General features: G+C 40.3%; 1 protein-coding gene across 7 annotated transcripts in view; it reads right to left on the reverse strand.

Annotated features, from left to right (window-relative positions):
- Positions 1–9859, reverse strand: part of CD55 (CD55 molecule (Cromer blood group)) — a 30108-nt gene extending 20249 nt beyond the window's left edge. For 4 of the 7 annotated variants that reach the window (XM_043486350.1, XM_043486348.1, XM_043486347.1 and 1 more), the window contains exons 1-5: positions 8379–8784; positions 7454–7645; positions 5880–6071; positions 4431–4530; positions 3352–3437 (exon numbers count right to left, since the gene is read on the reverse strand). In XM_043486350.1, coding sequence (XP_043342285.1) covers positions 3352–3437; positions 4431–4530; positions 5880–6071; positions 7454–7645; positions 8379–8478 — 670 coding nt within the window. In that variant the 5' untranslated portion in view covers positions 8479–8784. Of the gene's footprint in view, positions 1–3351; positions 3438–4430; positions 4531–5879; positions 6072–7453; positions 7646–8378; positions 8785–9794 lie in introns of those variants that run through there. The other 3 variants (XM_043486351.1, XM_043486352.1, XM_043486346.1) reach the window with 2 other exon arrangements.
- Positions 9860–25486: the final 15627 nt, after the last annotated feature.

Here is a 25486-nt window from a genome sequence, read left to right on the forward strand (position 1 = left end):
CAGTGGTATGGAAAGAAAGAACAGCTAACCAGCCTGGGACTGTGGGTACAGTCAGGGAAAGCTGCGAGGAGAAATTCCAGAGCAAACTCTTAAGAAACAAAATAAAAGGGGTGGGGGCACTGAAGGGATTTCCCGGCAAAGGCAGCATCATAGGAATGATGTGGGGACATGAAGAAGTCTGAGGTATCCAGACAACCTCAGCAGTTTCTGAAGGAGGAGGGCAAGACATAACGTGTGGAGAATTGGATAGACTATGGCTAGACTTGTACACTATAGGAAGGGGTTTGTACATTGTAAATGATGAGGAGATACTATCAAGTCTCTCTCAAGAAGGAAAGAGACAAGTCACGTTTGTGTTTCAGGTGGATGACTGGGTTGAGGCTGGATAAAACACTGAAGGTGTCTGAGATGCAGGCTGGAGGCCATTGCAGTCTGCGTCACTTGAGCAAGTGGAACTCCTGCCTAGCTCCCACCTCGTGAAAGGCCATGCTCTTGCCCTCCTCTGGGTGTGCCTCTCTCTGCTGGATGGGGAACTGCAGGGCTGAGACAGTAGGCTCAATGTGAGCTCGTCCCCACCCCGTCTAAATCATGCTCCAGGAACTGGTGCCCAGAACTCCCTGGGCCAACACTCCTTTCAGGGCTTTTCCTCGTCCATATTCTTGACAATAGTCTGTACTGCTGAGGTGTCCACTTTTAGGCCAGAGTTCAACGGAGTGGGGCTAAGGGTTACAGGGGATATGATTTGGGTGTGTAGGTTGAGCTATCCATTTACAGGCATCAGAGACCCCTCACAGTGTGAGAAGGGGGCACCAGCTTGAGAAAGGCTGAATCTTAGACTGAGTGAGTGAGTGAAGTCACTCAGTCCTGTCCGACTCCTTGTGACCCCACAGACTGTAGCCTACCAGGATTCTCAGCCCACGGGATTTTCCAGGCAAGAATACTGGAGTGGGTTGCCATTTCCTTCTCCAGGGGATCTTGTGACCCAGGGATCAAACCTGGGTCTCCCGCATTGTAGTCAGATGCTACCACAGAGGCCCTGGGACCTCCATTTATACTCTTGTCCTAGGCCCTGAAAATGTTAGGAATAGCCCTTATTGAAAAGTCGAAATGAAGGCTAGTAAGCCATATTAAAAGTGTTATATATAGAAGATAAAATACAGGTTTGAGAAATACATTAAGAGATAAAGGAAATAATATTTGGTGATTACAAGTGAGAGGTTAAGATAATGAGAGGAGCCTGGAATGACAGATATTATATAGCAGCGACTGATTCTAGGCTAGTGTGTACTAGCCGTCAACTAAAATTATTGTTGAAAAGAAAATACTGGCAGAAAGGTAGGAAAACAGGTGTTTCTGACACTGAGGCTTTCTTCAGAGGTGAACAAGTGTCACCTCTGATTGATGTATGACCAAGGAAAAGTTCTGAATATGCCCATTGTTCCTTCCTTCTTTGGATCCACACCTCCATATCCACATCCATACAGGGACACCAATGCTGCCTCATGTGTTGATAAAGGCCCAGACTGCATACTTGAGATATGCTGTGTGCTCAGGCAAGGTCAAAAACCTCATTGCTTAAGAGTTTATACTTTCCACTTGAAGTTTTTAATGGAAAGTCTACACTAGGAGAAGTAGGGCTTTAATAGGGATAGTTGAAGACATGGGGTTGCTGAATGAAAAGGGCTCTTTCCCACAGAATACAGATGTCAGTGATTGCAGAGTTGCAGAGCCAGGTAAGACAGTCAGAGCTGAAAATATGGACATCAGGGTTTTTACCACGGAGTTGAAGATGTTAGACCGAGAGCAAGATCTGGACTAGCTATAGGCAAACACAAAGAGAAACGGGGTTTGCAGCGCAAAAGCTCTTCTGTGCTGGAACACACGCTTGGTGTACACATTTCTGTGAAATTCATGACAGCAGTTGCTTGTAAATATGTTGGCCTCAGCTGGGAGACTGCTTGTCCAGACTTTGTGATAAGCTGTTGCCTCTGTCAGCAAAAAAGATATGGTCTAGCTCCTGCTTTGGAGAAGGCAATGGCAACCCACTCCATTGCTCTTGCCTGGAAAATCCCATGGACGGAGGAGCCTGGTAGGCTGCAGTCCATGGGGTCGCTAAGAGTCAGACATGACTGAGTGACTTCCGTTTCAATTTTCACTTTCATGCATTGGAGAAGGAAATGGCAACCCACTCCAGTGTTCTTGCCTGGAGAATCCCAGGGACAGGGGAGCCTGGTGGGCTTCTGTCTATGGGGTCGAACAGAGTCGGACACGATTGAAGAGACTTAGCAGCAGTAACTGCAGCTCCTGCTTGCTTTCCATGTTTGCTTTAGTATCATTTACAGAATGCCTGACTGGATGATGGAAATAGGAAAGGTGATGGCAGGTAGTAAGGATGGATACTTGAAAATAATAATGAAAAAGAGGAAGAAATAGTAGATATAGGAGGTGGGGTCCAAGGGGGGTGTGGCAAGAGCAAACTCCTGGTTGGCAAGGCCTCATTTCATTTGTCTTCTTATCAGCTGACCCCACACTTTCCCTACCAAAGAGTGTGATGCTTGTTAAATTATACTATATCTACTCACGTTTCCTGCTCTTAATAACACCAAAACTTGAAATGAGCAATAATTTCAACGAGGATGAGAGAAATAAAACCTACTTTTTAAAACACTGCACGTATCTACTCCTCTGTTTTCAGGAGACATATGTCGCTAATGCACATACATCTAACTTGATATACCCTTTTAGGAAATTAATCTCTGTGCCCTCTTCCCTCTTGAGAAGATAGAATTTTCAAGTGCAGATATTTCTTCATTACTATGAATGCTTCTTTCTCTAAAGATAAAAGTATATCACGGTTTAAAACACTTCAACATAATTAGCTCAGTTAACAATCCTTAAAGGGGTCTAGTGTAAGTAACACTAGGTCTTAGAAGAATGACGGGTTTAAAATCAAGAGGTCTGGGTTCAGTGCCTACTTTGGCCACTTATTTTGGCATATAGGGTCAAGTCATAGAGACCTTCTAATGAATAGTATTTTAACCACCAAAAATTAAAAATTATGAAGGAGGGGGAAAAACATCCCAAATCTATTTTATTTGACTGTTAGAAGGAATGATAAGATAAAAATGACCAAGCACAATATAAACCTTAGTTAATTTTTAATCCTTTATCCTCATGGTTAATAAATTAAGAAGCATTACTAATAGAGTTATATAAACTAGGCAAAACATTCACACATTGGAAGGTGAGGGTACTACAAATATATACTGAGGGTAATTTTAAAGACCAAAAAGCAATTTATCATTGATTATTCAGTCCCATAGCAGAGTGCTTAGAATTTTTCAGTCTTACCTTGACATTCTGGAAATTCATCAGCCCACCCAACAGTATTTCCCATAGCAGCACAGTAACTATAAGCTGCACCAACTAATTTGTACCTAAAATAATAAGGGAAGAAAAAAACATTAAGTTCCATTCACACATATTTGACTTCCCTTAACTCCTTCAGAATAGCACCTTACAATATTTATTACACCAGTAGATAGAGACAAAACAACAGTTGATAAAGGCTCATTTGGCAGTTTAAAGGAAAAGAAAAACTTATATCTAAAAGGGTGACATCAAAGATAAAAAAGTGTAAGATAAGCAAAATATTTTTTATTTGGGTAAGGCATATGTTGAATACAGATGCTTAAATCTTTTCTATTTCTGAGTTCTCAAAGATCAATATAGATTCCATAGAATAACAGAATGTACTTATATTTAAAGGGTTCAAAGTATCCCCAGATTTGTTATTAATGATCCAAATATCTGTGTTTAGTACAGGAGACAAATGATACTGGTAGCTTTATAAAGAACACAGATACACACACACAGAATAAAATATCATAGTTCAATTTACAGATATTAAATGAGAAAATGAATATAAAGTTTTTAGTAGCACTTGAAACACTTATAATCCTCAATGACAATACCCCTTTCCCATATATAGAGAACTTACAAAAGATCTTAGGTCAGAAGGGTATTTTTACACTAAGAATGATTGTTTTTCACCCTTGATATTTTATAACAGATTATTTGCATACAAAGAAAACAAACAAATGCAAACTCATTATTTAGGTAAAGACTGGTTTCAACACTGAAAGATTTAATTTCTCCAAGGATCATCAACTTATCACAAGTTTTTTCCTCTACAAGTCACAGTTAAAATTTTATAATGAAATCTAACAATTGAGAGAATTGTGGCGGTATTATAAGAAATATTCCTTTTTTGCCCCATTTTACTAATTTTAACTGCAATGAGTTCATCATTGAGCAGAAGGGTAGTTTTATTGCTCGTAAACACTGGTCACAAATCAAAAAGTTTCCATCTTAAATCCTAATTTGTTTTCCCAGTTGTTAAATATAGTGTTTCATATGCTCAAACTTACCCTGTGTTACATGAAAAATAGATCTCCGCACCAAATAGTATGTCAGTTGTTATCTTGACATGACCATTTTCTATTTCTCTAGGCTTAGGACATGATCTTTCTAGGAAAGAATATAAGTTGATTTTTTTCATTAAATTATCAGGCACATCTATGCAAATTCACCATCTGAACCATTGCTATTACTTATCCAACTATTTAAATTGTACCTTCATTTGATCAGTTTCAAGAAAGCAACATATTAGTCCATGGGGTCACAAAGAGTCAAACACGACTGAGCGACTTTCACTTTCCTCAAAGTATACACTTACGTCATTTTGCACCATGTTAAGTCGCTTCAGTCACATCCAACTCCATGCGGCCCTGTGGACTGCAGCCTGCCAGGCTCCTCAGTCCATGGGATTCTCCAGGGAAGAATACTGGAGTGGGCCATTTCCTTCTCCCGGGGATCTTCCTGACCCAGGGATCAAACTCTTGTCTCTTAAGTCTCCTGCATTGGCAGGAGAGTTCTTTACCAATATTTCATTTTTAGGCACCCCACTCCAGTACTCTTGCCTGGAAAATCCCATAGATGGAGGAGCCTGCCAGGCTGCAGTCCATGGGGTTGCTGAGTTGGACACGACTGAGCAACTTCACTTCACTTTTCACTTTCATGCACATGGAGAAGGAAATGGCAACCCACTCTAGTGTTCTTGCTTGGAGAATCCCAGGGATGGGGGAGCCTGGTGGGCTCCCATCTATGGGGTCGCGCAGAGTCAGACATGACTGACGTGACTCAGCAGCAGCAGCAAACTAGGTTTAATCTTAAAGGTTTTCACAGTGGTCATGTATGCTTGTGAGTGTTGGACTATAAAGAAAGCTGAGCGCCAAAGAATTGATGCTTTTGAACTGTGGTGTTGGAGAAGACTCTTGAGAGTCCCTTGGACTACAAGGAGATCCAACCAGTCAGTCCTAAAGGAGATCAGTCCAGGGTGTTCATTGGAAGGACTGATGTTGAAGCTGAAACTACAATATTTGGCCACCTGATGCGAAGAGCTGACTCATTTGAAAAGACCCTGGTGCTGGGAAAGATTGAGGGCAAAAGGGGATGGCAGAGGATAAGATGGTTGGATGGCATCATCAACTAAATGGACATGGGTTTGGGTGGATTCCGGGAGTTGGAGATGGACAGGGAGACCTGGCGAGCTGTGGGTCATAGGGTCACAAAGAGTTGGACACGACTGAGTGACTGAACTGAACTGAAACCTTAAATGTGAAATCAGGGAGCAAAGTAATATTTCTAGCTCACAAGTAATTAGTTTGCCTAATTTAAAACAAATTGGTTCTAATGGTTCATTTAAGAATTGTTCTAAATAATAATATGTACACATAGACTTCGTCTATGAGTGAAGGAAGAAACATTTTTTCCCCAAACACCATATGACTACGATTACTCTTTAAAGCTGTACTCACTTTTACAAAATCCATCAGGTTTGGACCACGTAAAATTCTGAAGACAAGTTATGTTTCCTGAGAGAGAAGGGTCCCTTATGTATCCTGGACGGCACTCATATTCCACAGTGGAACCTTCTGGGAAATAATTCTGTTGGGTATAAGACTTTTTGAGAGATGCAAAAAGTAGCCTGCTTGGAAAGTCACAGCTCCCTGAAAGTATTAACAAAAGCAACAACAACAAAAAATGAGTATCACTTGATGTTACAATCTCTGTCTAATTATCTGGTCCTTAGATCTCTTTTTCTCGTATTTCTTTGTACATTTAGTATTCATATTAATGTCACTATGGCATTGATAGTGTATCAGCATATTCACATGTAAATTTTCATTCCCCAGTTACTAGAGCCCTGTGAAGTAGATTTGGTACACTAAAGTCACTCCATCCACAACTCAGAAAGTGTAACTTATTTAAGTTGCCTGGCATCATTCTGGCATTGACTCTATTAATGCCAATTCCCTTACCCTGTCCCATGTATCATAGGGATAGGTAAGAACCAGCATTTCCAGATCCCTGGGCTAGTGTCCTGGACAACAATAATAGTTAATAATAACAGCTAACATTTATTGAGTACTTGTAAATGTTTTACACATATGAACTCATTGAATCCTCAGGACAACCTATGGAGGCAAGGATCAGATGAGCCAATGGAGCACAGGAAGTATTTAAAAACTGGAACCATCCAGACAAATGCGAATTTATAGTGGCATCATATAGTGTAAGGGGCATTAGATCTATCGTCAACAGACTCGCTGGCTCATCTGCATAAGGAGCTCCCGAGCCCAAGGAAGTTGTTTAACTGGGGGCTGCTTTCTCAACTGTAAAATGTGAATAAGTCCTTAACATCCTCAGGGAGTTGTTTGAAGAATTAGACGAAGTACTCTATGCAGAATAGTTCTAAACACTAAAACATGATACATGTGCAAAGACATATACTTCAACCTCCTGCCTTGGATCATGGATAAATAAAAACAAAAAGTTAAAGCTGATTTCACACCTGATTTCAAAAAGTACTTGTGGCAGTTTCTATGCTCACTGTAGCTTCTATTGCTCCAAGTTGTTCAAATGCAGGAATTACATTTTATCTTTACTTGTACATGTCAAGGCCAAACTAGGGAAATGCCTATAAAGATAGATTTTGAAATGAAAATTGAGAATTTTTAAAAAGTATCACCACAGAGTGGTACTGGGCAAGTCCTACAGAGGATTCTGTTATGTGTCTCAAGGTAACTGCCAAACATAGTTATCGGTAATTTACTCCCTAAACAGTACCTATTGTTTATTTTCGCTATTAATCAGTTCAAGAGTTACAGTGTTAGGGGGAAAAAAAAAAAAAAAGCTGTTAATGAAGAGCAGGACCTATTCCAGGAAGTAATGCCATCAATTAGCTAGATTGTGAATTGCCAACAGGTATACCCAGGTGATTAATAATGCTAGAAAACTATCAATTACCAGTCATTCCAAAGAGGGATAAAATTAAACTTAAGAAACATTCCATTCCCATAACTTTTCTAAAATGAAATGAAGAACTTACGATTACAAAATTCAGCAAGCTCTGACCATTTATTATTTTGACAGACCACTGAGTCTGCCTTGCCACGAACTTTTACAAAGCCTTTGTTACATTTGTAGTTTACTTTCTGTCCCTCAGCAAAACTTGTTCCCAACTTCCAACTTTCCAAAGTTGCTTGGGCATTAGGTACATCTGGGGGAAGGCCACAGTCACCTAGGAAGGAATAAACAAAACTGAAGGAAATACCACTTTTCAATTCACAGCAACATTCTTTTCCCAAGACAAATAAGGGAGGCAGCAAAGGCCTTTGATGCCTGCATAATATTTCCATCCAGTGCTGAGCTGACATATCAAGAACTTGCCAGGCTTCCTGTCTGCCAATTAATTCAAAACTAAAAGAAATTCCTGCCCCTCGTTATCATATACATACAGAGAGAGCTCTAGACTTTCACAGAGATGCTGTTTCGAGGCCCACAATACAGACAGATGCCCCCTTGGAACGTTACACCTGGAGGAGACGACGCGCAAACTTGTAGTGCCAAGTCTGGGCTCGGCTGGACCCTGTGGTGGGCAGTGATCTGGCCTCCCAGCCTTAAGGAGATGCTGAGGATTCACTCCCTTCGACCTCTGCCTGTCTTTTTGGCTTCTCGACGTTTGCCCATCTCCCCTCCATGGCTCCCTCCTAAAACCCTGCCAGCTGGGGTCCAGCACAGTAAACCTCCTAGTGGCAGGTGAGCAGCGAAGAGCCCTTTCCGTCCCCAGGGATCCTGCCAGTAGAGGGCTGACCCTTACAGGTGGAGGGCTCCGGGAACATTAGGGATGCCCACACGGCTCGCCCGCCGCGCTCCGCGGACCCCTCGGCTGTCGCGCCGACGACCTCCACCCCTTCCACCCTGCCCGAAGGCTGAACCGCAGGGGTGGGCTTGCGCCCCGGACCGCCACTCACCCGACGCAGCCGGAGGACGCAGGAGTAGCAGCAGCAGCTGCGGGCCCAGCCTGCCCAGCAGGCTCAGCAGCACGCGGGCGCGCGGGCGCGCGGGGCTCATCGCGCGCGGGGACGGGGACCGGGCGCGGGCCTCCGCGGTGAAGACACAGCGGGCTGGAAACGGGAGCTGAAGTCTGGGCAGCGCTCTGAAGTTGAGCAACAAGTTAGATTAGCGCCCTGGGCGGGGCCGGGGCTGTGAATCACCAAACGACTGCGAACCAGATGAGTGGGCGAGGGCTTTTCTCACACCAGGTGCTGGGCGGGGTAAGGGCGGGAGCCCCATCTTCACGGGCCCTTGGGATCAGAAAAAGAGGAAAAAGAGGGGCCCGGGGCAGGGAAAGCAGCTCGCCGGGGCCAGACGCTGGGACTCTTGCTTTCTCTTTGCTAGGGTGGGGCCTGCTATGAGCCGCCAAGTGGAAATGTAAATATATGCTTTCTTACGTAAACAAAATAATAGGGGGAAAGGAGGCGAGAGGACTGGTTAAGCGGCATAGGCGTTCCTGGCCCGGAATCTGGATTAGTTTAAGTGGAAATGAAGCGCCTTTGAGTGCTGCAAAGCTAGGCGGTAGGTGCGGCGGGCTTGGAGGTTGCCCCCGGAGCTGAGAAACGGGACGCACCCAGCGACCTGGCGTCTTCACCTTGGAGGTCTGTCAAATGGCAACAAGAAGATGGGAGGGAAGAACCACCGCGTGCTGTCTCCTTGAGCATTCTGTAATCTGAAAACAGCAAATGGGAAACCAGCCAAGAAAGCAGGTCGAGAAACAGCAGGGAGTGAACAGTGTTCTTAGCGTGTTTGCATGAGAATCGCTTTCATCGCCAGGGGTATTCCTTATAAACCAAGGACACCTCTTGGATTCTACTTAGGGACTGCTGTCGTGTGACTCCAAGTAGAAAGTCACCGTCCTGTGCTGTAGACGTGTGTAGGCTGGGAGAAAATTGTAAAAACAAAAACGGAGCGCTAGAAAGCTAAATAGGAAGAGGGTGGATTTTAAGAGGAAGCTTTGTTAGAAAAACCTTAAGTATATGCCAGGGGTTTGCCAGGGTGGCCACACCTTAGAATGGCATGGGGATGTTTTTAAAATCCAAATGTTCAAGCTACACCTGGAGTTAAATTAGAATCTCTGGAGATGGGACCCGCAGGACATCAGGATTGTTTAGAGCGGTCCACGTAATTCTACTCTGCTGCCAGTTTGAGAACCACAGAGCTAGGACTGCTGGTCAGGGGACTGTTCCTGCCGAAAACACCAAAGGACATTGATGAGAGGCCAGTTATTCATCCTCACCGGGACCAACTCAGAACGTGTTTCCCTTCAATAGGGTAACTGAGCTGGTTAGCAGAGTCCTAGCCTGGGTTTCCTATCCCCCCAGACACTTTACCTGATTACATGGAATCCCCAACTTGAAATTATGCCTTGGTCCGCGGACCAGCTGCGGAGTCCATGCCTCTTATCCTTTCCTAAATGCTTTCTGCTCACTCTTTATTGGTTAGTGTGAGCTTTACAAGGAGGAAAACAGCAGTTTCTACAACAGTATTTTCTCTGACTCATGCTTACTGTACTGAACGGAACTGTGTGTTACCCAGTGCTAGAACTATTCCAGGAAGGGAAGTCCTATAGGTTTTCACTGCAGCCAATTGGTATTAAAACACCTTAGAGTTTAGAAGGGGAGGGGAGTGCTTTTAAAACCATCTAATGTGGTCCTCATCCTTGATATCAAAATACCTTATTTTTAAGTCCATATTTGGCATAAAATCACAAAGTGTATAAGGGCTCAGAGTGTTTTAGAAGTTATACCAGATCTTCATTTATTTTTCCAAAGAGCCTCCCTTGACTTTAACTGCCACTCCCTTTTGCTACACCATCATAGGCAGATAGTGTACACCCCTGCTTGAGCTCATAGAAGTGGTGTGAAAGGCAAGGTGGTATCATAAAAAATAGTTGAAGATCAAGGCCAGTTATGGAGTTGCTAGGAGACTTATCTATGAGGCCTGTTAGAACAGTTTATTAAGTGAATGTAATAACTTTTTATTCAAAGAAAACATTGAAGTCTGCAAATGTAGAAAAAAAAATGTCTATCACCCAGCTTAACCACACTAAATGCTCTAAGCATTTACCTTCCAAACTACTTAGTTAATAACTCATCTTTTTTTAAAGGAACTTTTATGAGAAGTAACTGAGTAGACTCTAGTAATACTTTCAGTAACAGCACTCCCAAAATTACAACATTTCCTCAGAATGTTGAAAAAAGAAAGGAAAAAAAAAAAAAAAGATTTCCACTTATTCAACTTAGAAAAAAGTTCTATGATAAAAATCTATGCATGGTTAAGAAAAATTAGATATTCAAATTTGTAATTTAGATTATTTTGGCTTCAATTTGTTGTGTTCCAATATAGACATTATACACTGTTTTGCCATGACAACTTCTTAAAGTGGAGATAACTGTCCACATCTTAGAGATGAGGAAGCAAGCTGAGAAGGAAAGCAATTTACCCAAATCTGTGCAGCTAGTAAGTGACCAGGCCAGAATATAAATCCAGTTTGTCTTATTCCCAAACCTCTACTTACCTACCCTACTCTACCACACTACATTCTTTTTGTTGGAGTTAAGCAGCAAAATTTCCTTCTATGTGGAGGGCTCTGAGTTAGGCAATTTGGGGAGATGATTTGAGACCAGCTACATCTGATGACATCTGTGGTCCTGAGCCTTCATACTTGATCCATAAAAAACATCTGTGTATTCTCAGGGACTCAGGTACCCATTGATCAAGAAATATTTGGGACAAGATTAGTCTCTACACAGCTTTGGAATTCCAAAGCAATGTTTATATAATTAGGTTGAAAAACAAGGTTAGAAAACATGGCTTCCACCACTGTCCCAGGCACCATCCAATGACTACATCAAAGGTTTTTAATACACTGAGGGCCACTTAGTACTCAGAAGCACTTAAGAAAGTGGCGATATTTGTGTTTCAGAATCTGTAACCTAAGAGAGAGGTTTTATGTGATAAGTGCCATGAGCATACCACAGTCAATGTGCTCTGAGGGTTCAGAAAAGACAAAAAGGAATATGGCTGTTGGGGCAGAGGAGGCTGACATCCTAGTGATTCAACTAAATATGACAAATGAATATCAGTGTAATAGGGAAAATATGAAAATAGATAAGAATGGTATGAGCAGAGATTTGGGGTCAGGAAAAGCACAGTTTATTCCAAGAGGAGTAAGGAGTTTTGTTTAGGGAGAACTTGTAGAAGTGAATTGGAGCAATAAAAGGTTGAAACATAGACTGGCAATAGATTTGAGGGAACCTTAAATGCAAGGCTTTTCTGCATTTAGTGCTATTCTGAAACACTGGAGGACAGTTGAAGATTTTAAGCAGGAAGTTGAGGTGAAGTTCACAGTTGTGTGTAGGATGTTGCAATGGGGGTGACTGAGCAAAGACTCGATTTATTATAGCTCACTGTGCAATGGCCGAGCCACTTAAGATTGGAGAACAGAAATTTCTTTAATTTTAAATTAATAAATGTATGTTAAGGAAACAATCTTGTTACTCTAAAAACCCCTTGACACAATTTTTACAGCCATTTGAGTTTTTATGATTGTTCTTACCAAATATGTTTCAATGGAAGAACTTACAATTTGGTGACTCAGAGATAAGGAAACAAGGGGGAAAAAGTGTTAAAGCTGACTCAGCACTTTGGTATTTGAGCCTAGGGGTCCTATTTGAAAGAATTGTTTCAAAGTTAAGAGCTAGTTTAGGGAAGAAATAAGAATTTGGGGGGAAAAAAAATTGGCTGTGCACTTGTTGAATGTAAAATGCCTTGGCAGGGTGTCCACGTGGAGGTCTATAGATGAAAATGTAGATGAGGTTGAGCTGGAGCTTGGATGATATGGCTGAAGGCGTGGTAACCAAGGGGGAGAATGTAAACAGAAACTCAGAGGCCTGAGGCCTGAGCCTTGCCCCATCACTCCCTCGCCTCCGCAATACAGTACAGATGATAAAGGGGAAGGAGGGAACAGTGGAAGGAAAAGAAGTGCCATTTCCTGGAAGCCTAGAGACACAAAGCCTTAAGCCAGGTATTATCACTCTAGCTGTCAGGGAGGCGGTTGGTGTTTACGGAGGTTAAATGCCTCCAGATCACTGGGCAGTGAGGGGCGGAGCTGGGGCTTAGGACCCTAACCCCTCTGTTGCACTGCTCAGCACACCCCCTCTGCAAAATGCTCTGCTCACAATCAGACCCAGTACCAAAGGACCACCACCTTTCAGGATCTTTCAGTTCCTCAATTCTAAATCAGTCTATTTCGTATTTGCATTCATAACTCAGCCTAGAATTATCCCCAGTCAATCTTAAAGTGGCCAATGAAAAACAAAACTTTTTTCTGAGATATTTTGTCGCACAGTTGCAAATCAGGGCAGCCGTGCTGCACAGAATAAGTGTATTCCTAAAAATTAATGAAAGCTGAAGAGAAGACCCCTCCTTCTTTTAAGGGGAGTTTACTCTTCAGGAATTCACTGATCAAGGTATCAGTGTACTATATCAAATTTAGCTTTTTTTTTTTTTTCCCACTAGGGGCAGGTTTAGCAGTACCCCATAACAGTGACTTAATACCATGTGATATTTGCACTTGGCATGGTGGCATCCTGCCCTGCCTCCGGCTTCCTTGTCTGTGAGGAAAGGCTCAGAGGCCGAACGGAAGCATGATGCTTGCTTGACTCACATGAGCAAATGTTTCTAGCCAAGCCCTGATTTTGTGAGACGACAGTGAACTTTTGCCGAAGTGGAGGTGGTGGCAGGAACCAGAAACCTGTGTGGGGGGTGTGTGTGTGTGTATGTATGTATCTGTGTGTTTGAGTATGTGTCTATATGCGCGTGTGTGTGTATTAATGTGTATGTGGCTGTGCTTCTGAAGGTATGTGAATGTGTGAGTATGTGCAGGTATGCATGTGTATGTATGTTCACGTGTGTGTGAGTATATGTGTATTTGTGTATATGTGTGAGTGTGTGATGGGAAGCAACATAGCACAAAGACTGAGGGGGCAGTCTGGGAGTCATATTGTCTTAATTTTGTTGCTCCCTTACTTTCTATGCGGCATGGTATCCAACCACTGTAGCACAAATCACTTATTTTAACTCAGATGTGATAATGTTGCCTACCAAATAGGGTTTTTGTGAAAGATAAGTGAAGTGATGTATGTAAGACACTTGGTACTTTGTGTGACTCACAGTAAATACTCAACGACTATTACCAACAATTGATGACAATGACAGGCATGAACGAGCACTTCATATACCAGGCCATGCCCACTTTTCGTGTATTTGAAAAAATATATCGTGACAGAGAATCTGAAACCTCTGTAACAGGAGTATCAAGGAGATGCTAATAGTGTTGAGATCATTCCATTATCCGCCTTCTTCCTTCCCCACCCAGTAGAATTTCACCATTGGCAAAATTAGTCATTTACAAAGATTCAGATTTATTTAACATTGTCTCCCTCCCTACTTCCCCTGTAATCCCATCTGCATTCTGTTTGCCTTGATTTATGACCTTGCAAATTAAAAAGCAAAATTACAATCTGAGCTCAGTATAATTGCAGAAGGGTGAGGAGAAAAAAAAGATATTTGTACTTAAGGATCACATAGCATGTGCTACTCTTAGTTTGAGGACTAACTCACTGCTTAGACATCATGGCAATGCCACAAGCAAACGACTACTACATCTATTTTTGTATAACACAGATGCTCAGAGGAAAAAATGATTGGATCAAGAGATATATATAGCAAAGCCACGATTTGAATCCAGGTCTCAGTAGCTTTAAAATTGTGATCCTTCCACTACACGTTACTTTATATTTGTTGGTACATAATTAAAGATAACTGTTCCTTGATATTTCTCAGAAGGATTCATTAGTGGGTAAATATTTTCTTACCACTTCGCTTTTCATTGTCAAATAAAAGCCAATTACCTAAAGATGAGCATTTCTCTGGAATAAATTGCACTTTTTCATGTAAAGCCAAGCAGTCTGCTGTAAAGAAGGCAATTCAAACGAGGCTTGACTGCAATCACTGGTGAAAATGCTCTTTCCTGGAGGTCTCCATTTTTTACCACCTCCTCTAAGACTTCTGTAGTATCCTTTCTTCTCCCTCCTACATACTAATCCTTGTGATTCAAAGCACTTTGCCTCTCCTTGCTGATTCTTTTTTAGTACATTCTGCCACATTTGGGGCTCACTGAAGGATAACTCTAAATTGCAAGAAGGTTTGAACTTCTTTATGGTAATTACAAGGTCTAATTTATCATCTTGTCTTTTATTCCCTAGTGCAATTTCATGCACAGAGTAAGTATTGAATAAATGGTTGTTATATTTACCAGTCTATCTTCCTTATGACCCTGGAATTTATTAACTTGTTTAATAAGCACAGCAGATGTACTACGATAAAGACTGAAAGCATTATTTCAACTTTGGCCATTTCTCTCTCATAGTCCGTAATTTAGATAAATCTTCCATGACCTCTGTATCCGATTAGAACCTCAATAGGTGAAAAAGAGAGTAAAGAATTTTCCAGGATAAAAGACCTATATAGGACGATTTTGAGTTTATTTGAGACATACATGAAAGTGAGCCTCTTTTAATTTTCAGCCCCTCTCTCTCTACTTCAAATCTGCTTTATTCAAAGAATAATATCATTATCCATTCAGATCTAGGTCCCTTCCCATTTCTTGCCTCTGTTACTTGAAGACATTTTATGGAAAAAAAAATATATTCAAATGGCCAAAATAAGCATGGGGAGAAAAGTTCCACATCATTATTCATCAAGGAAATAAAAATCAAAAGCAGTAGTTTACTACTAAACACTCCATTGGAGAGACTGAAGTTTTAAAAGACCTTTTATTAGTGAGGATAAGAACACCTGGAATTCTTGTACATTGCTAGTGAGAATGTAACATAGTACAACCACTTTGGGAAACACTTTGGCCACTTCTTAAAAAGTTCAATGGATACCTTCTATGTTAGTGGTTCAGTTGTGTCTGACTCTTTGCGACCCCATGACCTAGCAATTCCAATTCTAAGTATTGACCCAGGGAAAAGAAAAACATATCTACAAAAGACTTGCACATAAATGCTCCTAGAAGCTTTATTCGTCATAGCCACACATGGAAACAGTTCAAATGTCTATCAACAGCTGAATGGATTTAAAAAATCGTAGTGCATGCATACATTGGTACTTCCATATGTACTCAGTATTAAAAAGGAACAGATTAGTGATACCATTGGAGAAGGCAATGGCAACCTACTCCAGTGTTCTTGCCTGGAGAATCCCATGGACAGAGGAGCCTGGTGGGCTGCTGTCTGTGGGGTCGCACAGAGTTGGACCGGACTGAAGCGACTTAGCAGCAGCAGCAGCAGCAGTGATACCATCAACAGCATGAATGAATCTGAAAAACACGCTCGGCCAAGAGTACCTAGACACATAAGAGTACATGCTATATGATTTCATTTGTGTGAGATTCTATAACAAGCAAAATATTTACTGTGATAAAAATATAATTAGTGGCCATCTAAAGTGGGCATGCCAAAGAGGTAGGAGGACTGATTGCAAAAGGGCAATGGGGAAATTCTGAGGGCAACAAAAAAAGCTTTGTATAACATCCGTTGGGGTGGCAGTTATGTGTGCATGCATTTGTCAAAAATGATTCCATTTGGCTTATGTAAATTGCACGCCCATAAAGTTGATAAAAAATGAGATCAGTTTTCAGCTCTGGAGTTAGTGGGCTTCAGCAACAAAGAACCAAGTAAGTCATTATATCAAGAACAGCACAGTCAAATGTGTTGTTGTTTAGTCCCAAAGGGTGTCTGGCTCTTTCGTGACTCCATGGACTGTAGCCCACCAGGCTCCTCCATCCATGGGATTCTCCAGGCAAGAACACTGGAGTGGGCTGCCATTTTCTTCTCCAGGGGATCTTCCCTACCCAGGGATCAAACCTGAGTCACCCACATCGCAGGCTGGTTCTTTACTGCTGAGCCACCAAGGAAGTCCTATAATCAAAAGTATCTTTCTCCTTTTTGCCCCCTCATCTAGTAGATCAGATTTAATTAAGTAATGTTAACCTTACTTGTGCTATAATATCAGCCTGTGCAGGAGTCTTAGCCTATAAGGAACAATAGTAGTGACTTTGCTGACTTCCAAAAAACTGTGTTTTATATACCTGAGAAAACTGACCACACGACAAAAACTTGTAAGCATGTTGGATAAACCCTTTGATTTGGATAGTATAACCCTGGTTGTTTACTATAGTCTGAGAGGCACATGGTCAAATCAGAGGGCTCGTTATTACCAGTACATCCATTGGAACTTCCAAGTGTGACTTCCCATTAAATGAAAACCTAGGAGGTTCCATCATCCATACAGTTTTGACCTCTTTATTCTCCCTGCTCCATTTGAGGAGCTAGTAATGTTTTCTCAGAGCTAGTGAGGAGGATTTCTGGCTGTCCTCCAACGACCTATCCTATGAGTTCCCGCTAAATCTTGTGCTAGCATGATATGGAGGAAAGATGTGACGACTGCTGTAATTCAGATGCTCTGGGGTGTTCATCACCGATACCTCAGTCAGTCTTCCATCCACACCTTAACATAAGTGTTATGATCCTCCCCTAAGTGAATTTCAAGGATTACCTAACTAGCGCAAAGTTGTACAAAATTAATGATCAGATATTGCACTTGATCCATCAAGCGCACTAAAGATTTTGCACGTGATCCATCACACGACTCACACATCACAATATACAGTCTTGCAAGATGAAACAACATCTGCAGACACCAGAGTGCTGTATATTTGGTCTGCTCACTCTAAGCACGCTGTTTTCACTCTTAAGTATCAGTGGGTTATGAACTGGCTCAGATATCACTTTTCCATAAACTTTTCCATATCACTTTCCATAAACATTTCCATGAATTCAGGGTGATTAAGCAGCAATAGGATGAATTAGGGGATAATTGTACCCATACTTAAGAATGTACTATGCCCTTCTTCCCTGTTAACTTAACAAATACATATCAGTTCAGTTCAGGCGCTCAGTCATGTCTGACTCCTTGCAACCCCATGCACTGCAGCACGCCAGGCTTCCCTGTCCATCACCAACTCCCAGAGCTTTCCCAAACTCATGTCCATCGAGTCGGTGATGCCATCCAATCATCTCATCCTCCGTCATGTCCTTCTCCTCCTGCCTCCAATCTTTCCCAGCATCAGAGTCTTTTCCAGTGAGTCAGTTCTTCACATCAGGTGGCCAAAGTATTGGAGTTTCAGGTTCAGCATCAGTCCTTCCAGTGAATATTCAGGACTGATTTCCTTCAGGATGCACTGGTTGGATCTCCGTGCAGACCAAGAGGCCCTGAAATACATATAAATAAATGTAGATGCAATGTAAAAGCACACAAATGTAGCCCTAACCAGAGTGTGCTTCTGCAGTTAATTATCAGACCCTAGCTGTGCCTCCTTGGATGTTTTCTACATGCTATTTCCCATGTGTCGTTATCAGCTGTCCTTCAGGGGCAGCAGTGTGGTTAAAACAAACGGTCATTCTGTTGTCTCACTGAGGTTTTCCAGTTTAACTGTTTCATCCCCGACTAAATAGAAATTATGTTTAAACTGGCTGCTCTTCTCATACTCTCTTGTTTTTTCCAAAAAGCTTTCTCTGGAATACTAGTCTATGGACACAGTTCACAATTCAGAAAAGACTAAGTAAAAGGATACTAAAATATCCAACTATATTTGGTTAAATATATTTTAGTATGTATACCTACATTACTGAATGTTACATAATGATTAAGAATTATATATACAAATAAATTTGCAACAGAATATGGAATGTTTTATTACAATGTTATTCAAGCATGATAAAGATGATAAGTTCTGTATATAATAGCATCATCAATTTGACTATTTATCAACATGCAAAAAAGTTATACATAAAAGAAAAAAGTAACCCAAAATGTCATCTAAGTATATACCTGTGGAGTAAGCTTACTGATTTTTCTTCTTTCTGTTTTTATTTTCTCTACTAAACATACATTACTATTAATTCTAGAAATCTTTCTCTTATTTTAAAAGAAATCCTATCATCTGATTCAATATCATAATTGCTCAGTATTTGATTGGATCGCTCTTGGCTGTAACTTGTTTGAATCCAGTGGTTTGAATTCATTCTACTTGAACTTCTTGCAACTTAATTCCATTTTAATCATATCAGTTCCATCCTTTCTAGTTTGAAAAAATTTCTCCTTGGTAGAGAAGACAAAATCCAACATTTTTTGGCAAGTCAAATTCTTCCCATCCAGAATGCAGCCCTTTATTTGCACTCTCACTTACCACTGTCTGATCTCAAAAACTCTCATCCGGAATGTCACAATAAACCCTTCCCTGTTTTTACCACCTCCTCTTCATTAATTATGGGTACCATGTCCAGATTAAAGTATCATCTGCTCAACAATGACCTCCCATTTGCAGAGGATCAAGTCCAGTCTTCTTAGCCTGACACCAGCCCCTTTGTAACTTGACAATAGGTCCTCCCTGCCTTGTTCTCACAGGTCTCATGTGTGAATGAACTAAATTTGCAATGCCCTGGTGAAACCTCCTTCCTTGCTGACCTCTGGCATCCAGTTCCTACCTCCACATTCTGACTCTCTCAAAGAATGCCCTCCCTGCCCAGCTTGGTCCAAGAAAAGTCTTCCTTGACCATCAGCCGAAAGGGTTCTCCACCTCTTCTGAATCCTACGGTAATACACTTATTTTCCCAAAAGTATGCTTGCATGCATTTGAGACATCTCTTCCAGCATTTTGTTGAACTCTTTTAGATCTTATAAGGTTGTTTAGTTCTGTTTGTTCTTTTCCTCAATGAGGTTATAGAGCAGTGTGACACAGTGGGTAACAGCGCTGGCTCTCAAGCCTTCTGCCTGGGTTTGAAGCCTGACCCCATCTCTTACAAGTCCCATGACCTGGATAAGTTACTTAATTTTACTGGGCCTCGTCTATAAAATGGAGATAATAATAGTATCTATCTCATAGAATTAAGTGAGATAATTTAAAGTACTTGGAACAATGCTTGGTATACATTTTACACCAATTAAATATTAGCTGTCATGGCTGTTAGTTTAGTGTAAGGAGTATATTTCATATTTCTTATCATCCGCAACTCCTAGTAAAAAACATTTTACTATGTTGAACAGTAGTGGTGAGAGTGGGCACCCTTGTCTTGTTCCTGATTTCAGGGGAAATGCTTTCAATTTTTCACCATTGAGGGTGATGCTTGCTGTGGGTTTGTCATATATAGCTTTTATTATGTTGAGGTATGTTCCTTCTATTCCTGCTTTTGGAGAGTTTTAATCATAAATGAGTGTTTGATAATTGAGATAATCATACTTTCTTTAATATTACCAACCTTGCAGTAAACCTTAGAAATTTATTAATAATCTATATGTGATCAATCTGGAGTATATTATATGCTATATTTGACATATTATGTTTAAGATCTAAATAGTCACAATAAATCTTCTCTCCTACATTGCTTCATACGTGACTTTTTATTCAAATTTTACCTTATGAGCGTGTGTATGCAAAAGATTGAAAAATACAAACATGTACTTCTTGGGAAGGATGGGGATGAACCAGTATGTGAAATACCTGGGACTGACCATTATCTCTCTATAATCAGTATGCTAGTCAATAAATTTCAGCATACTTTAATTACATATCTTCTGGTATATACCTCTGTACAATCTAACATTCTTCATGTACTTATTCTATTTCTTTATCAATTTTAGACCTTATCTGTTGACTTCCTATAATGGAATATTAGAATTTAACTCTCTTACACCCCAACCTCCCATACTTCTTCTCTGTCTCCCTCAGCCTCTTGATATAGTTATATAACAATCTTTACTTGAATTAATCTTCAATATTTATATATTATTACTATAACATTAATAGATTGGTATACAGTGCATTATTAATTTTCTGTGTTAATTTTTAAAATATTTCTTTCCAGTGATAATTGTCTCATGCTACTGTTTGCTCATTTTTCCTACGTACCTATCACTAACTGCACAGTACCGTAAAATTCCCCTGGAGAAGGAAATGGAAACCCATTCCAGTATTCTTGCCTGGAAAATCCCATAGACAGAGGAGCCTGGTGGTCTTCAGTTCATGGGGTTACAAAGAGTCAGACACGACTGAGCAACTGAGTATAAAATTCCCTAAAATATGGTCTGACATTAAATAAAACTATGGGTTCCACTTTTTCTTCCTCTTAGAGTACAAACTTTTGTAGTCCTTCGTTATTTTCTACCCATCTGTACTTCTGTCATCTTGAGACTTCCTTTTGCCAGAAGGGAGAATTAACTTTGTCTCTTATGTTATTACTGTTATTGGATTTCCTTCTTCTTGAACCTGTGTCTTCTTGTCTTGTGTTTCTCCTCATTTTGCTAGCTTCCTCGAATGGGGGACAAGGAGGAGGGGATAGGACGTAGTTTTATTCCTAATTTTTTAATGTTTGAGAAGATCTTGGTTTTACCTACAAACTTGACAGAAAGCTTGTCTACGTTTTTTAAATCTAAATTGAAATTTCTTTCCCTTAGAATTTTGAAAGGCATCTCTATTTTCAGGATTACTGACTTTCAGAATTTAGATATCATTCTGACTCCAATCTCTTTATGTTTGGTCCAGTTTTATTCTCTATAAAGCTATACTTTCTTTTATTTGAGCTTGGATGTCTGAAATTTTATCTCAATATGCCTCATATTATACTTTTTCATTCACTCTGCTGGACAAGTCAACCTAGAAGCTCATGTTCTCCAGTTTGGGGAAGTATTCTCATATTATTATTTTGATAACTTTTTTTCTGTATTCTCTTTCTTGAACTTCCATTAGTTAGATCATTAGTCCTGAGATTCCCGTTAGTTCTCTAAACTTTTTATCTCTTATCCCAATGTCTTTTTGTCATATTTTCTCAAAGATGTCCTTAGTTTTATCATTCGGTTCTTCTATTGAACTTGTATTACTGCTATGACTTTTCAATTACCATCATCTCTTAATTATTCTCTGAATATTCTTTTGCTTTTACCAATATCCTTTTCTAATTTCATTGAAATATTAATTATGTAAATTTTCTTTTGGTTTGGTGGTGGGTAACTGTTCTGCTATTTGCATTGTCTGCAGGTGTCTTCTGAGTTCCATTGTTTTTTGTCTTTTGGTTTTTATCTGTTTTTTAGTTTTGGCCTCTGTTTCTCATGATGGAGTCTTTTCTCAACTCTCTTATAACTTGTAGTTTTCATTTAATATTGAAGCACAAGGCTCCAAAAAGTTGGTACAATTTTCTGTGTGTGTGTGTGTGTGTTGTCCTGGTTGATTTCCTGGATGGCTTGACTGTAGGGTTATTGTGTGTAGGAAGTAGCTCCATATGTTATTGTCTGAAAATAATTTCTTGCAGGTCCATTTGTTTCTCTGGAAAGAAATCCTCCAAAGCCTTGCCTGGATGGAACAGAGAGGCATAAGCCTGGCTACTAACATCCTGGGATCTTAATATTTGCCTTTCCTACTCCTCTTCTTTCACTTTGTAGTATCTTAAAGTAGAAAATTACTGTGAGTTAATTTTTCCACTTGAATACCCACTTCCTACTGAAAAGGTTCTTCTATTGAACTTGTATTACTGCTATGACTTTTCAATTACCATCATCTCTTAATTATTCTCTGAATATTCTTTTGCTTTTACCAATATCCTTTTCTAATTTCATTGAAATATTAATTATGTAAATTTTCTTTTGGTTTGGTGGTGGGTAACTGTTCTGCTATTTGCATTGTCTGCAGGTGTCTTCTGAGTTCCATTGTTTTTTGTCTTTTGGTTTTTATCTGTTTTTTAGTTTTGGCCTCTGTTTCTCATGATGGAGTCTTTTCTCAACTCTCTTATAACTTGTAGTTTTCATTTAATATTGAAGCACAAGGCTCCAAAAAGTTGGTACAATTTTCTGTGTGTGTGTGTGTGTGTTGTCCTGGTTGATTTCCTGGATGGCTTGACTGTAGGGTTATTGTGTGTAGGAAGTAGCTCCATATGTTATTGTCTGAAAATAATTTCTTGCAGGTCCATTTGTTTCTCTGGAAAGAAATCCTCCAAAGCCTTGCCTGGATGGAACAGAGAGGCATAAGCCTGGCTACTAACATCCTGGGATCTTAATATTTGCCTTTCCTACTCCTCTTCTTTCACTTTGTAGTATCTTAAAGTAGAAAATTACTGTGAGTTAATTTTTCCACTTGAATACCCACTTCCTACTGAAAAGATAAGTTACCTGTATACTCTGGGTATAAGGAGGGTCCATGGGGTCTATATAATTCATATATATTTGGAACATACTCTCTACTTTCAGTCCAAGCACTCACTCCCGTGAGTTCAGAGGTTCCTGGAGCCTCCAGTTCTCAGCTTTTCTAAGGTTCTTCATAAACATACTGGCTTCTCCCTCAGAAGGCAGTAGGCTCCTACTCTGAGCTAAATCAGTTACTATTGGGACACCTGTGTGCCTCTGCTCGCCCATTGTGATTCTTTTGGGTTTTTCTAACTTTTAAAAAATTCCTTTCTTGTCACTTTAGTGGCATTTTGAGAAAGAGTAAAACTAAACATGAATATTCATTTTTCATCTTTATAAACCAGAAGTCATTGTGTATATTTTTATTGTTGTTTAGTCACTCAATCGTGCCTGACTGTTTGCAGCTCCATGGACTGCAGCACACCAGGCATCACTGAGTCAGTGATGTCATCCAGGCATCTCATCCTCTGTCATCCCTTTCTTCTCCTGCTTTCAATTGTTCCCAGCAGCAGGGTCTTTTCTCATGAATTGGCTCTACGCATAAAGTGGCCAAAGTATTGGATCTTCAACTTCAGCCATCAGTCCTTCCAATGAATATTCAGGATTGATTTCCTTTAGGGTTGACTGGTTAGATCTCCTTGAAAACCAAGGGACTCTCAAGAGTCTTCTCCAACACCACAGTTCAAAAGCATCAATTCTTCAATGATCACCTTTCTTTATAGTCCAACTCTCACATCCATACATGTCTACTGGAAAAACTATAGCTTTAACTAGATGGCCCTTTGTCAGCAAAGTAATGTCTCTACTTTTTAACACGCTGTCTAGGTTGGTCATAGCTTTCCTTCAAAAGAGCAAGCATCTTTTAATTTCATGATTGTGGTCACCATCTATTGTGATTTTGGAGACCAAGAAATTAAAGTCTGTCACTATTTCCTTTTTTCTCCCAATCTAGTTACCATGAAGTGATGGGACCAGATGCCATGATTTTGAAACTAAGTTGAGCTTGAAGCCAACTTTTTCATTCTCCTCTTTTACCTTCATCAAGAGGCTCTTTAGTTTCTCTTCACTTTCTGCCATAAGGGTGGTGTCATCTGCATATCTGAGGTTATTGATATTTCTCCAAGCAATCTTGATTCCAGCTTGTGCTTCTTCCAGCCCAGCATTTCTCATGATGTACTCTGCATATAAGTTAAATAAGCTGGGTGACAATATACAGTCTTGACATGTTCCTTTCCCAATTTGGAACCAGTCTGTTCCATGTCCAGTTCTAACTATTGCTTCTTGATCTGCATACAGATTTCTCAGGAGGCAGGTCAGGTGGTCTGGTATTCCCATTTCTTTAAGAATTTTCCACAGTGTGCTGTGATCCACACAGTCGAAGGCTTTAGCATAGTCAGTGAAGCAGATGTTTTTATGGAATTCTTTTGTTTTTTTTCCTATGACCCAACAGATTTTGGCAATTTGATTTATGGTTCCTCTGCCTTTTCTAAATCCAGCTTGAACATCTGGAAGTTCTTGATTCATGTACTGTTGAAGCCTAGCTTGGAGAATTTTGAGCATTTTGCTAGCATGTAAAATGAGTACAATTGTGCAGAAGTTTGAACATTCTTTGGCATTGCCTTTCGTTGGGGTTGGAATTTAAAACTGACCTTTGGCAGTCCTGTAGCCACTGCTGATTTTTCCAAATTTTCTGCCATATTGACTGCAGCACTTTAACAACATGATCTTTTAGGATTTGAAATAGCTCAACTGGAATTCCACCATCTCCACTAGCTTTGTTCGTAGTGATGCTTTCCAAGGCCCACTTGACTTCAGACTGCAGGATATCTAGCTCTAGGGGCATGATAATACCACAATCATTATCTGGGTCATTAAGATCTTTTTTGTGTAGCTCTTCTGTGTGTTCTTGTCACCTCTTTTTAATGTCTTCTGCTTCTGTTAGGTCCGTATATTCCTGTCCTTTATTGAGCCCATCTGCATGAAATGTTCCCTTGGTATCTCTAATTTTCTTTTTAAGAGGTCTCTAGTCTTTCCCATTCTATTATTTTTCTCTATTTCTTTTCATTGTTGATTTTGGACGGCTTTCTTATCTTTCCTTGTTATTCTTTGAAAGTCTGTATTTAGATGGATATATTTTTCCTTTTCTCCTTTGCCTTTTGCTCCTCTTCTTTTCTCAGCTATTTGTAAAGCCTCCTCAGACAAACATTTCCCTTTCTGCATTTTTTTTCTTGGGGATGGTTTTAATCACTTCCTCCTGTACAATGTTATGAACCTCTGTCCATAATTCTTCAGGCACTCCACCAGATCTAATCCCTTAATTCTATTTGTCACTTTGTCTATATAATCGTTAAGGATTTGTTTTAGGTCATACCTGAATGGCCTAGAGGTTTTCCGTACTGATTCAATTTAAGTTTGAATTTTGCATAAGGAGTTCATGAGCCACAGTCAGCTCCTGGTCTTGTTTCTGCTGACTGTATAGAGCTTCTCCATCTTTGACTGCAAAGAATATAATCAATCTGATTTCAGTATTGACCATCTGGTGATGTCCTTGTGTTGTTAGAAGAATGTGTTTGCTATGAAAAAAAGTGTTCTCTTGACAAAACTCTGTTAGCCTTTGCCATGCTTCATTTGGTATTCCAAGGCCAAATTTGCATGTTACTCCAGATATCTCTCGACTTCCTACTTTTGCATACCAGTCCCCTATGATGAAAAACGCATCTTT

Source organism: Cervus canadensis, chromosome 13 (genome assembly GCF_019320065.1).
Source record: "Cervus canadensis isolate Bull #8, Minnesota chromosome 13, ASM1932006v1, whole genome shotgun sequence".
NCBI lineage: Eukaryota > Metazoa > Chordata > Mammalia > Artiodactyla > Cervidae > Cervus > Cervus canadensis.